At 37.1% G+C, this 20,080-nt stretch overlaps 1 protein-coding gene and 1 long non-coding RNA gene across 2 annotated transcripts; both read left to right on the forward strand.

The window, feature by feature from the left end:
* Positions 1-990: 990 nt before the first annotated feature.
* LOC135623679 (uncharacterized) lies at positions 991-11,662 on the forward strand. The gene is made up of 4 exons (XR_010491463.1): positions 991-1,093; positions 10,594-10,691; positions 10,787-11,054; positions 11,135-11,662. It is a non-coding gene; the product is annotated as an uncharacterized LOC135623679 (long non-coding RNA).
* Positions 11,663-14,638: 2,976 nt separating this feature from the next.
* Positions 14,639-16,000, forward strand: LOC135623680 (probable galacturonosyltransferase-like 1). The gene has a single exon (XM_065126916.1). It carries the CDS (start codon positions 14,690-14,692, stop codon positions 15,764-15,766), a length of 1,077 nt encoding a protein of 358 aa, XP_064982988.1. The 5' UTR covers positions 14,639-14,689; the 3' UTR covers positions 15,767-16,000.
* Positions 16,001-20,080: the final 4,080 nt, after the last annotated feature.

Genomic DNA, 20,080 nt, shown 5'->3' on the forward strand with positions numbered 1-20,080 from the left:
ACTTACGAAATAAGTTTGATGGGAGAAATTTTTTTAATTACTTATATCCTCTATGATAGGAAAAGAAGAAAAAAAAGAGTACCGATCGATATTACTATAAATTTCGAATCTCATTATGATCGAAAATGATTTCTAAATAATATTGAAAAGTAAGCACAATAATCTTTAGATCTATTATTATTTGATTTTATATTTTTATCATTAAAATTTTTCACTTAATAACAATATATCATATTCATAATCATAACAAAAACATATTTCTTTCATTATATTTTTTTGCCTTTCCTCATAATCAAAAAAATAATCAACTTAACAAAAAAATTTATTTTCCCTAAGACCTTTGGAGAAATAAAATAAGATTATAGCTTTTTATTTTCTTCGACGAACAAGAATATGCTATTTCGACCACTCTCAATATAATGCATCAATCATTAATTGGGGACTACATAATTCCATAACCCATTAAAGAAAATTTTATTTTATGGCTTTTATATTTGTAATGTTCTGATTCCATCTTCTCTTATCCATATCTCTAATTCACAACTCAAATTTTCTAATAAGTTATATTTAACTCTCTACGATTAAAATATATTAGTTAAAAAGGAATATCACCTCTTAATTGAAAACATAATCCATAATTATAAGTAACATATTCAATAATCCAAATAAACATTCCATTCACATCATTTCTATTCTTCTATTTTCCTCTTCTCGCACCTCATTCAACTTTTTCTCTTTTATATTTTCTTTGAGACAAAATGAATAATTTAATACACTTAATCATAATTATAAATGAGAATTAGAAAAAAAAATAAAAAATAGAAAAATAGAGTTATGTCAAATATAATTAATTCCAAGAGATTAATTGCGAGCGCATATATGCAAATTACTTACTTTGGAGGAACATATATGCAAATTTACCCCCCCCAACTGTTGTCACTGTCCACTGGCTTTGTAATGTCTCTCAAGTGTCGCTTATAATGCACACGATGAACTCCGACCAAATGATGATGGAGTGGGTAGAAGAATCCAAAAGCGGCAGGAAGTCTTCTCCCTCGCTACGGAATTCGTTCTTCTCTTCTCCCTTCCCCTCGTAGGATCTTTGTGCATTTGCCTCTGCTACTTCTGTTTTGTTGATTGTGATGTGTTGTTCTTGGTTTCTGGAGAAGTTCTCTTTCGTTGCTTGTAACTCGATCTGCAAGTCATGGCCTTTTCCTGGTCGATCGATTGACTGGTGCTTGGCATGTGAGTTGTGGCCTATTTGGTTCTATGCTCGTGAAGGAAAAGTCTGAGCTTTGGCCTCAATTTTTGGTGCTCGTCTGACTTAGGGTTTGATATTTCAGTCTCAAGATTGGTCCTTTCTTCGTTGAATTCTTTCTTGGAGTTTAGGACATTCGGTTCTTGTTGGTAATGTCGCGTCGTGAAGATGTAATTTTGATTCTTGTGCTGATTTTAGATGGGCAGTGGATCTGGCGAGTCGTATAATGGAGATTCCCAAAGCTGCTTGGTTGGTGGAAGTAGTAGCAACAGGGAGGCCGGAAATTTCCAATGCAACATATGCTTAGATCTGGCGCAGGAGCCCGTTGTCACCCTATGCGGTCACCTCTTCTGCTGGCCTTGCCTTTACGAATGGCTCCATGATCATTCCCGCTCTTCTGAATGCCCTGTCTGCAAGGCCACTGTTGGGGAGGAGGAGATCGTCCCTCTCTACTGTGGAGGAAATAGCTCCACGCACCCTCAGTCCAGGTCGACCACTCGTGTGGACATTCCCAGCCGTCCAGCCGCTGGTCGGAGGTTGGCAACAGCCCCACAACTGCCATCCGATGCAAACCATATATATCACCATGACATGAATCATATCCATCACACGGCTGGTTGGACGCCGGCGACAGCCTTGCAACCGCAACCCGATTTGAACTATATCTATCATCGTAACATGAACCATATCCATCATCATGAGCCATGGGTCATGGCCTCAAATCACTTGGCTGGAACGAGGCTTGGGAACTTCACATTCCCAAATGCACCTGCAAATCATTCTGCTGCCGCTAGGAATCAAATGGCCGGCATAAATCAGAGAAACTTCATGTTTCAGGATGCAACTGCCAATGATGTTGACCATGGCAGCCATGCCAATGTATTTCATAGTCTGCCTGCTCATGGTTTCCACCATGGTCATGGCCAGCATTCTTATTGGTTCCACCATGGTCATGGACCTCATGCTTATGGTTTCGGTCATGCTTATGGGTTCTGGCGACATGCAAACCGTGGACGACAGGTTGATGTCATGTGGAACTTGCTTTTGTTCCTGTTCCTTGCTCTGATAATTAGCAATATAATATCATAAATGGTTCTGCAAATCTTAGATTCTTTGGCATGTGCCCATGTTATTATTGACTCATAGATGTCAGTTTAATTGGTATTAAATTGTGGTTGGATTAAAGCCAAGTTTGGGTTAAATTACAGAATTATCACCTTTCCCTTATATGTTATTCCTATTTCACCCTTTATGCTTATGGACTTGCTTGAGGCCATGATGGTGAGTTATAGACAGACTATATCCACATTGCTCCAATGACAAACTACAATCTGTAATAATTTGATTTTATCTTTTCCATTATATTGCTACCCTGATGAGCTAGGCAATCCAAGGGGTGAAGTGTATTTTCTAAAAAGGGTTCAGATCAAAATTTGTATAGCTTCTGAAATCTAACAAATTCTATATGACTATCAATTGAAAGGGCATTTATGAAGGTTGATAACTTTCTGGTGGTACTTATGGTGTTTGGAATCATTCAAAAGTTTCATGAGTAGATAGGTGAAACAAGGAGCAATTGTGAAAACTTTTACTTTATTTTTATCTGTTTGTAATATTAAGTGTGATCTTTTAATGCTTTATGCATTGAACCGGTATTCCTGTGTTTGTGAATTACATAAAAAAGATGGTTGCTTGTACGTACATGATGCTCATGCTTTGTTATGATGGTAAATCATTGTATACTGTTGGCATATGTTCTCAAGCAGAGTGCTATTGTCTTTTTAGTGATATTTTGACATATTAAGTTCATTCTCGAAGCTTTCTTATTTTTTGACCTTATCCTTTTTTTAACAAACACGTTTGTGTGGTTCTGATATTTGGATGCTACTTTGTATCCACAAAATTCTATGTTTCTTTACTTGTGGAAAGTAAAATGCACAAGAAAAATGTGTAAATATGCTTTAGCCATAACTTATTTGACAAGTATACGTGGATTTGTGGATAGTATTGACTATTGAATCCAATTCATATGCTTTGGAGGTACTGCTATACTTTTACTCAAAAAAATTAAATATTGTTATGCACCTAACATACTGTAAATTGAGTCGGATTGATTGTATGGTGAACCATGGTATGCATACCATTGGGACAATAATATTAAAAGTATATTTATGCAATGGTATTGCTTTGGTATGGTCGATGTGCCACATACGACTATGAGGATTAAGGATAGACTAAGAAATACTGATTGATACGACTTCATATTTGTTACCTTGTTTTTAACCTTGTCCTATCGACCATATGTGTGGTCAACATATCTGTACTACATTTTTTGTCCACCTAATCTTCTATATCTGAAACCATGTTTCAGTCTTTTTTTTACTAAATGCTGCTTGTCATGCTAATTCTAGCCAACAGTAACATGATATGTACTGCCATACATACCATCATACTCACCATTCCATGTATGCGCCTGGATTTATGCAGAGAGCTCTTGGCATGTAGCTAATACCACATACTTGTTTGGTGTTTGCTTGGTTTGTATAAAGAACAGATTGAATCTTGGCATATGGCTGGCATGTTCATTTATGTATACTTGTCATCTAAAATTTGCTTTAACATCTAGTTGGCATGTTTATTACTTCTTTTTGAAGTTTTGAGTTCATGAGCAGGGAGGTTAAGATTGAACTAAGAATTTTGTTTAATTAAGTGAAATTAAATATATCAGAAAGATGCTTGTCAAATATCTTTTTGATGTTTTGTTCATTTGTTTTGAATGGACTTGTTTATAATTCCTGAAGAGAAGAACAGCTTGTAGTTGTCTTATATGCTAAGGAATCAATGAAGTTTGGAAAACAGCACACAAATCAGTGGGGATTTTCATTGAGATGCAAACATAACTGGTGAGATGTGGAGATGTATTCTTTGGAGTTTGGATGCAGAGAATTTTGTCTGCACTTAGTTGTGCTCAGTTCGTGTCTTACTGAGTCAAGGGATGTGTGACAATTACCCAATTCAGGATTTGGAGGGTATTTTCTTCAAAAAGCTTAAAAGAGTTTTTTGTCACAAAAATTATAATGAGAGCATATAATAGTAAAGTGGCATATGTTTAAAACATTGGACTAGAGTTCTTTATTAAGTTATCTTGATATATGTTGTGTTACATGCTTCATTCAAAGAGATGGTTCAAAGCCTCAACTGAATGATGGCGCATTCTTTTTCTCTTTGGTTTTTTTTTTTCGTGTTTCAAAAGCTTATTTAGATGAATGGAGATATCTAAAGTGAATGTGCTTAGAAATGGAATATTGAGGGATTCATGAGAATTGTGGCCATGATCTTCCTTGGTAAAGTTAAATTGGTAGTCACTTGAGGTAGGTGTTTGTAGGAATTAAGGGGTTGTACGAGATTAGGAGGATCAGGTGAGGCTAATGGCAATGATACTGAGGGAAAGAGGAGCGAATAAATATGTGCTTGTTGCAGCTCACTAGACTCATTCTGTTGGTAGCAGCTTCCTGCATTTCAATGACTGAGGAGAGTTCCTAATGATTTATCATGAGTTTAAATGTGAAAAAAGAGTGAGACTTGAGTATGAAAGAGATGAGAGTTTTAGTGAATTACATAGGTTTTTGATGGTAAGATCAAGTGATTGATTTTCCTTTGAGTAGTGAGGGAATATGTAGACCAACTGCTATGATGAATAACTCAATGCAAAAAACAAAGCCATAGTAGTGCATTCGGAAGATTAAGAGGATTTTTGTTGTTTTTTTCAAAATAATGTTCCTACCTATTCACAAATCCAAGAACGATATTTGTACATTAAAGAATTACATTTTAGCATATCTTGCTACACATGATTTTTATTTTTTTTCTTTTTGTGTTGTTCTTTTTTTAGTTTAAACCTATCTTTTTTAGTTCAATTCTATGATTTTAAGATCGAACAAATCTAGCTGATTAAGTTGATTTTGATTCTAAATCCTAGGTTGATATTAACCCAATCCTGGTTCAAATCCCTGGACCTATCCTAGCACTAACATCAATTCCTATCCCAATGCTACAAACCTTGTCATGATCAAGGGACACGAATCATGGGTGCTCTATCAGAAAAAAAAAAATAATGATTTTGGACCACAATGAAGATACCTAATGAGGATTCGAGAAAATTATCATGTTTCACCAGAGGTTTGTGTGGTCGAGAGGCTACTTTTACGGATTGGTTCCTTGGAGATGCAACAAATGTTTTGCCAAAAAGCATGAATTTATTGTAATGGCAGGTTAAAAGCTAATCTTTATTTTCAAGAACTCAAGTGGAAAAGATTTAGCACTTTGTTACTTCTTTCTTAACTTTTTACTATGAGAATAGTGTGAAGTGATACAATCCTTCCTGATAGAATATAGTTTGAAACAATTGGTCTAATCTTGTATTCGAATTTCAGTCATGAACTGTTACATAACAATCAATAAGAGGTGGAGTACAGTGACACTTCAATTCTTGAAACTTGACTTTGTTGCTACTACACTTTTGTCTTTGACCTTTATATTTGCTATTCATGTTGCAAGTTTATATATAGCGATTACTTATTCAAAGATCTGAGTACTAATAGATTTCTCGAGGCTGGAGATTGTTGGGCAATTTCTCGGACACCAACCAGCTTAAATGGACCTGCAAATATGTATCTGGTTTATTATTCGAGATAGAAGATTACAGCTGGTTATGTCAGATTCTTTTCAATGTCTTCTGTGATTTTTGGGAAGGGAACAACCAACAACCTGTGTCATTTTTATGCGTACATTTTATCAAGGATTGAAATATCGTACCGTACCGGTGTTTCGAGCTTGGCTCGGTATGGTACGGTACCGTATACCGAGTGGTACATCAGAGCACACCGAGCGGTACACCTAATTTAGGTGTAAAATACTCCGAAAATACCTGAAAAAAAAAAGTTAGGATAGGGGTTTTAAGTTAGAAATAAATATAGTAATAGTATAAGTTTAGCAAAATCAATGTAAATTAGGTAAGAATAGTATCACAAACCTTTTTCGGGCTTTGAGGAATAGTCTTGTGCAAGGTTCGTATTTTACTATCATAAATATCTTTCAATATTTAGTATGTAAGAAATATAAATATTTGACCTATTAAGTATCTAATTTTGAATTGATCAATATTAAACGCACTAATCATAACATTAAAGATCTTAATTACTCTCTAATTAAAGAAAGAGAATATATACCTTTTGATTAGAAAGTTCTTCCTCTTAATCTTCCCAAATTAGCTTCGATTCAATTCACAAATTGTTGTTTTGTAGAGTTTATGAGAGCACAAATGTGAGAAAAAAAGAGTTTGAGATAGTTTAAGAGAGTATGAGAATGAAATGGAGTGAAATATGGAAGAAGAAGGGTTTAAAAACATATGAGAAGGGGCTCCAACAGTCAATTTGACCGTTGGAGCACTGTTACCAAGTTGTAACGGTCGATTTCGACCATTACCAAGCTGTGTCGGGTGGTAACGATTGAAATTTTGACTGTTACCACCCGATATAACCCCGTATCGTCTAATACAGGGCGCTTTTAAGCGTTCCGCCCGATAACGGGCGGTCTGCATACCGGTAACCTATCGGACAGGTATGTACCACCCGTACTGAGTGGTATTATTCGAAATTGTATACCCTACATTTTACTGAAAAACATATGTGATCAACTTCCATGTTTTTACATTCTAATTTTATCATATTTATTTGGATTATCCATTTCTATATCTCAGATGCTAAACAATTGATGCTTATTGTTTCTTTGTTTACCATTTTTTATGTTGGATATTTTGATGTTAAGCTAATGGGAATTATTCATGAAACTTAAATTTCATTGAGGATTTGAGGTTTTACACGTACTTTGATTGTAGAATTTGTTGTACTCATCACTGTTGAGAATCATGGCTAAATGAGGAGTACTGTGCTATGCCATATTATTGACCACATCAGTGTTTTGTGGACTCCAGTAATTGCTTACAGTGAAACAAGCCTTTGCATAGATGAAATGCAATTTGAATTAGAAAGTATGTGGAGATTCTTTTCTGAGAATTTATTTTCACCAAGAAAATATGTGTTAGTTCTGTGGATTTGTAGAAAAATATTTACATAAAACCAAAGAGTTCAAACTCTATCATTGCTTGGAGATTCCTTTTTGCTGATTCAAGCTTTCTCTTTATTTTTTCTTTGCTTTTTCAGCTATCAAATTCTTCAATAGAATCACAATGATCTCATTGTTCTAATCTTTTCCCCTATTATCTTTGTTGAGTCTATCATTATCAACTGTGGACTTGTGTCAATGTACAAACTCATCAAATTTTTTTTATAGTGAGGATATTGGTCTATGCTGCAGTGTTCATTAAATTTGGCTTACAATTTTAAAAGAAAGATGAGGAAGTATCCATAGAGATTTAGATTGATTATATGGGGTATGTGAAGACAAAATGGTTTCTTTTGGTTCATGGAGTACATTTTGTCTCTCAAATGTAATGATGAAGTATAAGGTCATGTTCATTTGCTGTCTGAACCTAAAATGCAAATGAAGAAGGTTCTTATAATTTATCCCTTTTGCCCTTCAGTTGTCGTAGACCAATTCTGGTGTGACATGTAATAAATTGGTTCAAGTTATCGGGTGAACAGAGTTGATTTATCCATGTATTCCAAGAAATCATTTTCCTCGTTTCAATTTAAATGGCACGTGTTTTTATATTGTTCAGTAATATTTTCTTATGCTTTTAACATTGCTGATGACAGTCCTATGAATGTTTCATATTTCTTGCGTGGGTCGTCTTTTCAGTCTCTCATACTGTACTGTGACGTTCACAAATCACAAACCATTCAGTTGCTCATTTTTGTTAGATTTTTTCCTTCTTTGATGCTTATCTGTATTGTCTTGAGATCATGTGGCTTCCAGTTTAACTTCATTGAAGTCCTTGATTGTTTGTATCATATTGCATGGAGCTACTGATAGCTTCCTTCTCTGCAGCTTGATGGTGTTCTCTTCTAACAATTAAATTAGCCTCATGTAACTTGATCATTTACTGATATAAGCCTTATCTTTGTGACCATGGCATGGTACTTCTCATTCATGCATATGAGCTTCATGTACCTGTCACCTTTAAACCAGGATCACATTATTTAGATCTCTGTAAACTGGATTTTAATTCCAATTTTTCTGGGAACACATGAACTTGTTCTGGATTGTCCTTTAATTACTAGTATAGCAGTGGATTTAGAATGTCATGTTGTATCTACTAGCTTAAGATTACACCAGAATAGGTAATTGTGAGACTAGACTTCAGTTCTAAGCCATCTTTATGTTGGTCTGGATTTGTGTCTAAGGTTAGTGGCTGCTAGTATGCTTTTGAGCAAATATTACTTGGACTGCTGGGTGTCATTTATGCTTAATTAAGATGAATCCACATTTATGATGTCCATATCCCACTATAGTTCATTCTTGATTTTCTTGTTCTTCTTTTGGTGGTTAATTTGGTTGGAAAAATGCGAAACAAAATTAGTGGAATTTACTAAAATGAAAATATAAAACTATACAAGTCTCACTAATCAATGCAAGCAACAAATAAGGAAATATAACAAATCCATCCAAATAGGTATAGTGATTAAAGGAGATGAGCTGAGAGCATATAAGTTGGCTTATATTAATGAGACAATCTATAGCTCAACCATTCAAAGTATGTTCTATAAATTGAATATATAAAATATAATTTTAATTATTTTAGAAATAAATAGGAGAATGTAGTTAATCTGGATAGACAAGAAGTCTCTTTAAGTAAAAATCTTAGATCAATTGTTCAACAAAATAGAGAAATTGATAAAAAATATTATTCATAGAGTAAAACTAAGATTATTAAAATGGCCAGGGGTATTAAGAGTCTTGTGTGATCATCGAATATTTTTGTTATTAAATATAAGATTTTATAAGACTGTTGTGAGACCAATAACATTTTATGGATCTGAGTGTTGGCCAATTAATATACAATATATATAAAAAGTTTGTATTACCAATAATGTTAATATGAATGTATAGAGTTATTAGGAAAGATAGGAAAAAAAATACTTTTATTCGTAAGCAATTAGGCATTGCTTAGATGAGATAGGATAAGGGAATCGTTTAAGATGGTATAAGCATGTGCTTATGAGACTTTCGAATGTGAAGAATTGATATAATTAATATTTGTGATATCAAGAGAGATAGAAGAAGACTTGAAAAGATCTTAATAAAAATTATAAATAAAGATTTAATTATTCTAAACTTAACAAAACAAATAATTTTTTATTTGACTATAAATGATTCATGTAGTCGATTTTAAATGGTTGAGACTTACGATTTTGTTGTTGTTATTATTGTGTTGTGGTACCCTACTATCCTTCGAACTAAAATCATTGGCAAATGATCACATCAAGTGCAAATAAAACACTTAAATTTGTCTTCAAAATCATTAGAAAATGATTATATAAAATGTTAATTAAGAAACATAAAAACAATGTTCAAGTATCCTGAGCTATGTGCTGAGTGAGAGAGAGAGAGATGATGTGGCATGCTTGTATAGGCCAATGCTTGACCATGAACCTTGTAATATTAAAACCATTAGTTAATAATTTTGATAAATAATAAATAATTGACTTGCATCTGCAATCTATTTATCATAGAGGAAAAGAAATTTTGTTGGAATAGTATCCAAAAGCATAGAGTAAGAACTTTTGATAAATTAAGTGAAACCATTTTATCATTTTAATTTGAATGATCATAATATGCCTTAGTGACAAGAGCACAAATTGCTGTGGTTGAATTTTACTTTTCTTTAATTATCTCTGCATCCATACCTGCAGCTGTTGTAGAAATCATAATATGTCATCATTTACCATCTACTCTAGTTCTAAAAAATTTATTCTTTAATTAGGTCAGCACATACTCTTACCATCTAACTTGCTTTTCACACTTCATATCTTGCAGTTTATTCTATTGTTATGACAAAATTGTTATGCCACGTACTTTTAAATGGTTTAACATGTTTCATGACTCATAGAATAGGATTCACTGTTTCAAACCATCCTTTTTTTTATTCCTTTTCCTTTTCAAATTGATTGCCTAATTATAAACCTTGTTTATAATTGTCAATTATATTTGTCTTTGTATGGTTGATATATGCAGTAATGTCTTTCATTTCTCTTACAAACTGTGAAAGTCCTGACTGGTGGCCCTCTAGTGACTTCTGCTTTTCAGCAAACCCTAAAGTTCTGGTAAATTTCCTCACTGTATTGTCTCATGTCTTCCAGTTACTCCCTCTGCAGGAGGCATGAATGCAACCCGGTGTGACATCCAGGTGGGGCCTCTTGTTATGTGGATGATGACCTCTACTACTTACCCCTGGTTTCTGACACCTAAAAAGGTATGTGAGGAGAAATCAATAGTTTCCTGGGTGTTTCCTTCACACCCTCATCAGGTTTTTCTATAGCTCACCATGTCGTGTGTCTCCATGTGCAGTTGCCAAGTTTGAACTCAAGAGGTAGAGATTCAAACAATTGGAGCCATTTACTGCATTCTGCCATAATAACTGCAGAAAACGTATGTTGCAGTACTTCTGCACTTCCCTCTGCCATAAATAAGTAAAGAAAATATATGTCAGCAGCATTAATATCACCACATGATCATTGATCCTCTCCTGTACTAGTGGTCCACCAGATCCATGCAAGATGTGCCATAGATTTACTGCACCATAGAGAGAAAATTGAACTCATGAACACCAGTAGCTGTAAGTTTGCAATTTTGTGGTTTTTTTTCTTCTTGTTCTTACTTATTTAACCCCCTCTCTCTGTCTGTGACACACTTCAGAGATGTTCATTAAAGTAGTGCTGAACTGTGTTCGGTGACTGCCCATCAAGACCTACAAGCCAAATCCCTAGCAAGAGGCATCGATGTACCTCTCTGGAGACCCACATCCCGGATATGAGCAGAGAGTTGGCCAACCTGTCTTGTTCTTCTATTGGTCTTCCGAGGGTCTGCTGCTTGAAGAAAAGACCCATCTCCAGTCCTTTCTGCGTACTCTGTTGATAAAAAAGTATTAAGAGTCAATTTCCGCTTTGACGGCTGTACATTATTCCTTGGATCCACAAAGGTTTCACACATTGGAGTCTTCGTAACGTGGAAAGACAGCAGAAATTTCCTAGTGAACGAAAGCTACTTGTTTTCTCCTGCTTACATCGAGCATTGTAGCAGGAACTCTAATGTGATTGGCTTACCTACGAACCTTTTCACTTCTTTTATCAGCTTATTAATACCTCATCACCTCTAATGAATTCTGGGCTACAGATTGGACATTAGAAAATTATATCTGAGCTGATTCTGAGATATTTAAATTCATTTCTGGAGTTGACTTTGTTGTTCTTTGTCTGTCCCAAGCTCTGTCATTTTCTGCTAAAATTGTGATGGCTTTTTATGGTTTCGTATTATTAATGTCTCCTAAGCTGGGTAATGATTTTTTTTTAGGATGCGAGTTTAAAGGAGTTCTCTTTTATTTTTATTGCGGTCAAAATATTTATTTTTGTTGTCGGTCCTGATGCAGTGATGTGCCCGCGTTAGTCAAAGTTTCACACGGCGGCGCTGACCTTTGGTTCACGTACGGACACGCCCTTAGCGTCAGCAATACTTATCCGGTATTTTTCATGCGGGTTAATTGTATATTACATTATGTATTAATTACATTTAATATCTTAAAATTTTATATTTAAAAAAAAATATTAACATTCTTTATAAACGTGAAATATTTAAATATATTTATCTTATTAAATTTATTGATAAAAATATAAAAATAAAATAATAATTTTAATATTTTAATTGATGATGATAAATGATGACACTTCTTCTCGACGACAAGATATGAGAATTGTTCAATATCTATATTTATGTTTCTTTAGTTAGTAGGCATCTACATCAATGTCGACACAGATATATAATGATAAAAGAATTGTTCATTAATTATTTTAAAGTTAATATTGGACACAAAGCATTTCTCACCTCTCGTCACTATTCCTTTCGTTCACAATAGCCACGCATGGTCGGGATTGTCATTTAACACTATCGATGCTATTTATTATCATCAATTAAAATATTAAAATTTATTTTTTATTTTTATTAGTAAAATCGATAGTACGAATCGACAGGTTTAACTTTCAGAATTATAGGAATGTTAATATAATTTTTTAAAATATAATAACCGAAAAATATTAAAAAAATTAACTATAATTGATAATTTCCGTGGGTCGGGTATACGGTAGGTGATACGGAACGCGCGAATACAGTGCTGGCGTCTCGGGAGGGCCCGAAGTGGAAGGCCAGTGCCTCGCGCGGTACGGTGCCCGTTGATTCGGCTCGCGTAGCAGATCACCCGCGCGGCCACCATGTGCCGTGAGTTGGAGCTTTATATTTCCATACGCCTGGTTTTGACTCGACTCGCGCCGGCGTCGGCGACCACTGGCTTTGTGCCACGTGATCCACATGAAACTGGTTAGATCTCACGCTCCTTCTCATGTACTTGAAGCATAAGTACAGGTCCCAATGCCGTACGAATTGGTATTCATCCGCTATCATCCATTAGAGCATTCAAAACACCCACCGACAACTATTAATATAAATAATACCTATATAATTTCATGAAAGTAATGTTACACATCGATTCTTCTCAAATCTTGTATCATAGAAACCCTATAAGTTCATTGTTCCTAAAAGGTCGAACCATCACAAACAAGACAATACTTCATAAGATAGTGTTTGGTTTGGAGTTAGGATTAAATTGATCACCACATGATAAAGTGTTTCCTAAATAATAATAATAATAAAAAGTCTATGATAAACCATGGATGTCCGGTATCCATTCAATGCCTGCAACCTCTCGAAAATGACCTCTTCAAAATCTAAGAGACAGGGCACTGTTGCCTTTATTATAGCCGGTGTTGGATCACAAGGGATGTCTACAGTCGCTATAACAGAGCCATCAAAATGGATACAATCACGCATAAAACATATGCACAATATAAATTCATAATAATAATAATAATAATAATAATAATAATGACTTTAATAGGATCAAGCCTTCACAATTTAAGGGTCACCCTATGGAATACGCCATGCTTTTCTAGTTAGGTGTTCTTTCTCCTTGAACTAAACTAGACATGAAGTTATGGGGATGAGAAAGATAACAAGTTACGGAGGAGACACAGATGCAGTCGAGTCACACGAAAACCCTGCATCCTCTGGACAAGAATTTAAGATGGTGAGAAGAAGATGGAGTCTTACTGCAGGAAGGCAAGCGAGTATTCGATGCTGATCTCCTCGGTAATGTTAGAGGAGGATGGATAACATTGTACTGAAGACGTAAGAAGTTCTCAAGTTAGTCTGCATGCATTCACTCAGGTAATTAACAGCCAAAAACCTCATTGTAGTGAACTCCATGCAGACAACCTCAAGGATGCCAGCATTAGAGAGAGAGAGAGAGAGAATATTGGCTGAGGTTTCTCCCAAGCAAAGCAACTCATCCACACCTAACATGTTTCTGACACATGAACAGAAGCACCCCAAAGGCAAAGAACTATGTCACATTTGCGAAGATGATCTCCCAACTGCACGACATGCAAGTCTTAGCTTAAAATTTGTGTTAGACATTACATACAAGCCTACACCGAAAAGATTAATTACAAGCAAAGGTGGATCTTTCTGGCTTCATTTGATGATGGAGATGCAGCAACCTTCTTCTTGGTAGTCGCTGAGAGAGAGAGAGATGGAAAGTGACTGCTTCCAATTAATATATATATATATCTGAGGAGGAATTGAAGGAAGAAAATGGACGGTGTAGTTGTATCGCTCTTCATCATCATGGAAGTCATTCCATCACGTGGCATGTTCTCGTTCGGGTCCTATTTGACCGCCGTGCCCTCCCACCGCGTACGACGCAGTACACACACCCAAACGCGTAGTAGGAGGGCAAGACGGTCATTTCATGCCTCCGTCAACCTGCCGGTCCCATTTCGCGTTGTTGGTCCGGCACATTAGAAAGGGTTATCGTACTCGATATGTAAGGGAGGGAATCAGGCTTTCTTCACGCGGTGAAAGCTACCTACCTCGCCATTGGGGGAAAGGACGGGCCCCACGCGCATTCGCTCTTTGGCATATTACAGAATAGAAAAAGAGTATTAGTGGGCGAAATCGAGTATTTTATCGATTAATCAGAACCGTCGGTTCCATCGCGATCCCCCCTCCCCACGAAGCGTGAGTAATAGCGTTGAGTTTTACCGGCCGTTTGACTTCCCCTCAGCTCGCTCTCCCTCTCTATAAACGTCGCCTCTGCTCCGCTCGACGGGTTGAGTGCGCCAACCCCTTCCATACGATCTCCAAATGCCTCCATTACCGCTCGTTTCGAGCCTTCTTCTCCTGCTCGCTATCTTATCGTCGCCTTCCTCCGCTGCCGCAGCGGCAGCTAAAGGGAGGGATGGCGCCGCCTCGAGCATGCCGAGGTTCCGCGAGGCACCGCAGTTCTACAACTCCCCGTCGTGCCCGCCGCCCCTGCCGACCGGGCCCGGCGCTGCCTGCTCTCCCAACACGCTGGTTCACGTCGCCATGACCCTCGACGTGGCCTACCTCCGCGGGTCCATGGCCGCAATCCTCTCCGTCCTCCAGCACACCGCCTGCCCACAGTCGGTCTTCTTTCACTTCGTGGCCTCCTCTGCCGCAGGCTACCTCGACGCCACCATCGCCGACGCCTTCCCCTCCCTCGCCTTCCAGATCTACCCCTTCGCCGACGAGCAGCGCGTTGCAGGGCTCATCTCCACCTCCATCCGAGCGGCGCTCGACCGGCCCCTCAACTATGCGCGCTCCTACCTCGCTCGCCTCCTCCCGGAGTGCGCCCGCCGGGTCGTCTACCTCGACTCCGACCTCGTTCTCGTCGACGACATCGCCGGCTTAGCCTCCACCCCGATCCCCGACGGCCTGGCCCTCGCCGCCCCGGAGTACTGCAACGCCAACTTCACCTCCTATTTCACCCCCACCTTCTGGGCCAATCCGGCGCTCTCCGTGGCCTTCGAGGGCCGGCGCGCCTGCTACTTCAACACCGGCGTCATGGTAATGGAGCTAGGCCGGTGGCGGGACGGCGGCTACACGGAGAAGATCGAGGAATGGATGGAGCTCCAGAAGCGGATGCGGATCTACGAGCTGGGCTCGCTCCCGCCGTTCCTGCTGGTCTTCGCCGGTCGGATCGCAGCGGTGGAGCACCGGTGGAACCAGCACGGCCTTGGCGGCGACAACTACCGCGGTCTGTGCCGCAACCTCCATCCGGGGCCGGTGAGCCTGCTGCATTGGAGCGGAAAGGGGAAGCCATGGGCGCGCATGGACGCAGGACGGCCGTGCCCGCTAGACGCCCTCTGGGCGCCATATGACCTCCTCCTCCGCGCCTCCTTCGCCATCAACGACTCCTGATCCAATCCAAATCCGCCATGACCGGCCTCTTCCACCTCACTTTGACTCTATTCTTCCTGTTCTTTCACTCTAAAGGCTCTTTTACCAACTGTAGAGTACGTAAGGAGCAAGAGGAAGCCACAGTAAAGATGCAATGAAATTTTGGATCTCATATGTTTCGAAAGGAAAGAAGATGGGGGTGTATATAATAAAGGCAAGATATAAAATACTTGTTCTCTAAGAGCTTCAGCTTCATTGTGTTACTCTTTGGTTGCTGATGTTTAGGGGAGGGGGCTACAAAGATGCTGTGCAGGTAAACAAGATCTAAGAATATGATCCAAGAAATGGAAGCTGGAGATTCCGATGGCTAACTCCATTATTTTCTTTTGGTTGACAGCAAAAAAGGCAGGCCTTTCTCAATGGAAGCTGTTAGCTGGCGATGCTCTATCGAGAGCTTCGAGGACGACATGCTAATCACTGCAAACAATCAGTAGAATATATCTCATTCAGTCGATATAAGACTAAACATGTTTATCAGTATAAAGTCTTAAGATATCGGTCCTAAGACTTGAGAACTGATAAAGGATGAATCCAAAAAGACATCTCTAAGGATAAAAGATCATACTCAATTTCTCTATTGCTCATAATAAAACCATTAATCTTCTATTTGGTACTACAAAATGCCATGGCACATGTGGAGGCTCGTCAGCATTTATGCTTAAAGCCTCAGGATGTCCCACTGTTTGGCTTTCTCCACATGCTCCAAACATGAGAACATCATGGCCATGTTCACACTCCTCGGGACAGAAGCTTCGAGCTCATAAGTAGACGATAAGAATAGCCATATTACTCGTAAAGATATTTCCGGCTCGCCAACCTGCGAATTGATATGGTTATTTATCCATGGCGCAGTGTCGGTGAGCGAATGAGCTCTTCACACAGCATTCATGACATGGGAAATCTCATTACAAGATCGAGAGAGAGAGAGAGAGAGACAATGGATAGGAACAAGCAAAGTGCGACTGATTGACCAAAGAAGACGACGGCAGCTGATGTTGAAAGGCCATCACTCGGAGTCCAAGTCTTTGAGGTGGGTTTAGGCCACCTTCCAATTGTGTTTCGGTACAGTAGGCTTGTTTGCATTGACGACTTCGACGAGGGTTGCGTTGTGCCAACGGAGTGAGATGTGCGGTCGTTCTCCACTAGCTTTTGGGTGTTGGTCACGGTGGTATGCTTCGTTTGTACTTTAGATCATGTTGTTGAACGAAATGACCACAGCGGTGTGGGGGAAAAGTCCTCAGAGGCTACTTTGGCATTTGTCCAACCCTATGAATTTTAGCTTACTATGTGCGACGACAACAGGTCACAATGTCTTCGGTATTACATCTATGATTCAATCGAGAGAAACCAAATCTCTTTTCTTTGACCTTCTTGTTTGTCTCATGACATTAGTATTCTTCGTTGATTCATCTCATCCAACCACGATTATTTTATATCATCTTGATATATAAACATTATATTGCTAATCAAATCATTTCAGCACCAAATTTTATTAGCTAATACTCCCTTAACAAGTAGAAAACAATAGATTTTACTTAATCGTAAAAAAAAACATTTTTATCTCTAGAGTAAGTATTTACGTCCCTTACCAATTCGAGCGTCGAATAGATTTGGTCAAGAGCATCCATACCATTAATTTTTTATGATCTCATCATCTTGGATAAAATTACCTTAGGTGAAGTCGGAAATCATATCGATAAATATCCTTGAAGCTTAAGGGAAGATTATTTAAAAAATTTACTAAGTCGAATCGGATTTAGTATACTGAATAGGCGAACAAATTTGAAGTCATTTATTTTTTATGTTTCAATTTCTAGATCTACTATACACTGAGATAATAATATGTATTAAATGTTCATGACTCTTAAAACTATATTTTATTAAATCTACTATATTTGGTTACACTTATGCACACTTTTTCCAAGTGCCATAAATTAGGTTTTCATGAGATTTGACTAAAGTAAAAAATTAGTTAAAATAAAGGATTTTTAATCAATCATTCATCTTAGCAAATAGATTAATTTTTTTTCTTTTCACTCAGGAGGAGCACTATCCTCACCTAAATAAAAAGTTAATCAAGCTTTTTGGTTGCATAAAAGAATAACAAAATGTAAAAGACAACACAAGTAATAACTTTTACTCAAGTTTAATAAAGCAAAAGTGAAGCAACACTTGCAACTTACTGATTATTTTTTACATTTTGTCCTTAAATATGGAGCACTAACCGTATAATTTATTTGATCATGACTTTGATAGATCACCTGAATGATTTGCTTTTTGGTTGGTGGGTGGTAGTAAATTGTCTCTTCTGTTGATCATTAGCCTTGCTTCCAAGGAAAGCCATAAGCTGAATCATAATGTCAACAAATAAGGTGAATAGTAATATCATGTACTTGTCTGTGGGCATATATATATATATATATATATATATATATATATATATATATACCTTCATAATCTGAAAGCTTATATATATCATCACAATTAATTTTTGGTAACTATAAGTTATTAATTTACTAAAATACCTTTAAAGACTTATTATAATTCTAAATATATTAAGATTATTTTAGGACGACGATAAGGATGATGGCGATGAGACGAAGATCGTGGGGTCTTACAGTATACAAATGGGGATACGATGATAGTGACGAATGAATGATAGAGGTGATGGGACAAAAACGTCTAGCAGAACGAAGGTTAGGGGTAATTTTATTTTTTAGAAAATAAAGGATATTTTACGGGAATAAATTAAAAAAGAATCTATGTGGAAATTTTTTTTAAAGATTTTTTTAGAATTTATCAACAACAAAAAAAAAAAACATTGGTGCCTAAAGGATTTTAAAGGTAAAAGAACATTCACTTTACCATCTTTTCTTTTGCTTTTTTTCATCTTACTTAATGATGGTATGGATTGTAGGTTGAAATCATGATACACTTAAAGCAGAAGAATAGCAGTTTTCCATCATTTTCCTAGCCATGCACTTCTGTCTCCCTGCCCTTTTGGTGCTGTCTGGATTCACATGCCTTTCATGCAACTGGATCCATCCTTCACTTTTTTGAGATCTCAATTTGTATTATAATATAACATTTCTGAATATAAAACCAGAGTGGTGTTGTTACTTCACAGAGACACAATTTGTGCTTCTTATACTGTTTGACATTTCATTGTGAATGTGAAGGTGAAGTCTCAAATCTGTATCAGAACTTTATAATTACTGAAAACTACTGCATATGAAACCATGCAGTGCTGTCACTTCAGGGCAGAAAATATGCATCATTGAACATGATGGATCTGAAGGTTGAATTGTGGGTATATAGATTGCAGTTATGAGTAGAGCACATCCTATTCCTATGATGTTTTGATTGTTCCCTTGCACATGCTGTGATCAGTCAAGAGTAACATCAAAGGAGAACAAGCGTTAATGGAGTATGAATTGTCAATGTCAAACTTCTTGGTATCTTTCAATTGACATCCTTGTAGCATAGTTTATGTACAGGTTTCTACACTTTTCTTCCCTATATCAAATGTAAAAGATGTCATATTCTCTGTTCTGAAGATTAGGAAAGCAATGCTGTTGTAGTTAAATATACATTCTATTCTTATGCAGAAGAATTCTATGAAAGAATTGTCAGATCATGTGTCTGAGAAGCATTCTTTCTTATCCTGCAACACCATTCTATACTAATTTTTCATTTTCCTATGATGTTAGATCCATGTACACACAAATATGAAAAATATTGTGTGTAAAATATTAATTTCCGGCCGGGCCGGGCCAGGCCAGGCCGGGTTTCGAAAGCATTTGCCTAGCCCAAGCCAAATATATCCACAAAAAAAAAATTGATAGATTGGCTAATCTTTACTGTATCAAAGAAAAATACACTTGATAGATTTTTCATCAAGCTTATCATTAAATCTATCAAAATTCTGTAGACAGCAAATGCATAAAAAATTCTGTAGATCTGAAGTCTCATGCCTACTGTAAAATAATTTCTCATACTGTGTCATTAATGCTTTGAATGATGTTCTACCAATGAGGTACCACTGTGCAGTTTGTTTGCACTATCACAAAATTTCTCCAAATTTTATTAGGAATTATGCTTTTCTTTGTCTCATACAAATGACAATTCTTCCTTTTTCTCTCCAGTCATTATGATCTTTTGTTGATGTTGGTATTGCCCAATCCAAATTCTGTATCATGGATACTCTTCTGACTAGGCATAAGATACATTCATAAATGTGCATACCCCAAAAAACAAGTTTTAGTAATTAAATTA

Source organism: Musa acuminata, chromosome BXJ2-9, assembly GCF_036884655.1.
Source record: "Musa acuminata AAA Group cultivar baxijiao chromosome BXJ2-9, Cavendish_Baxijiao_AAA, whole genome shotgun sequence".
In the NCBI taxonomy this organism is placed as follows: Eukaryota; Viridiplantae; Streptophyta; class Magnoliopsida; order Zingiberales; family Musaceae; genus Musa; species Musa acuminata.

Coding starts and splice junctions, on each gene's coding strand:
- LOC135623680 (XM_065126916.1), top strand. CDS start 14,690: ATGCCTCCATTACCGCTCGTTTCGAGCCTTCTTCTCCTGCTCGCTATC.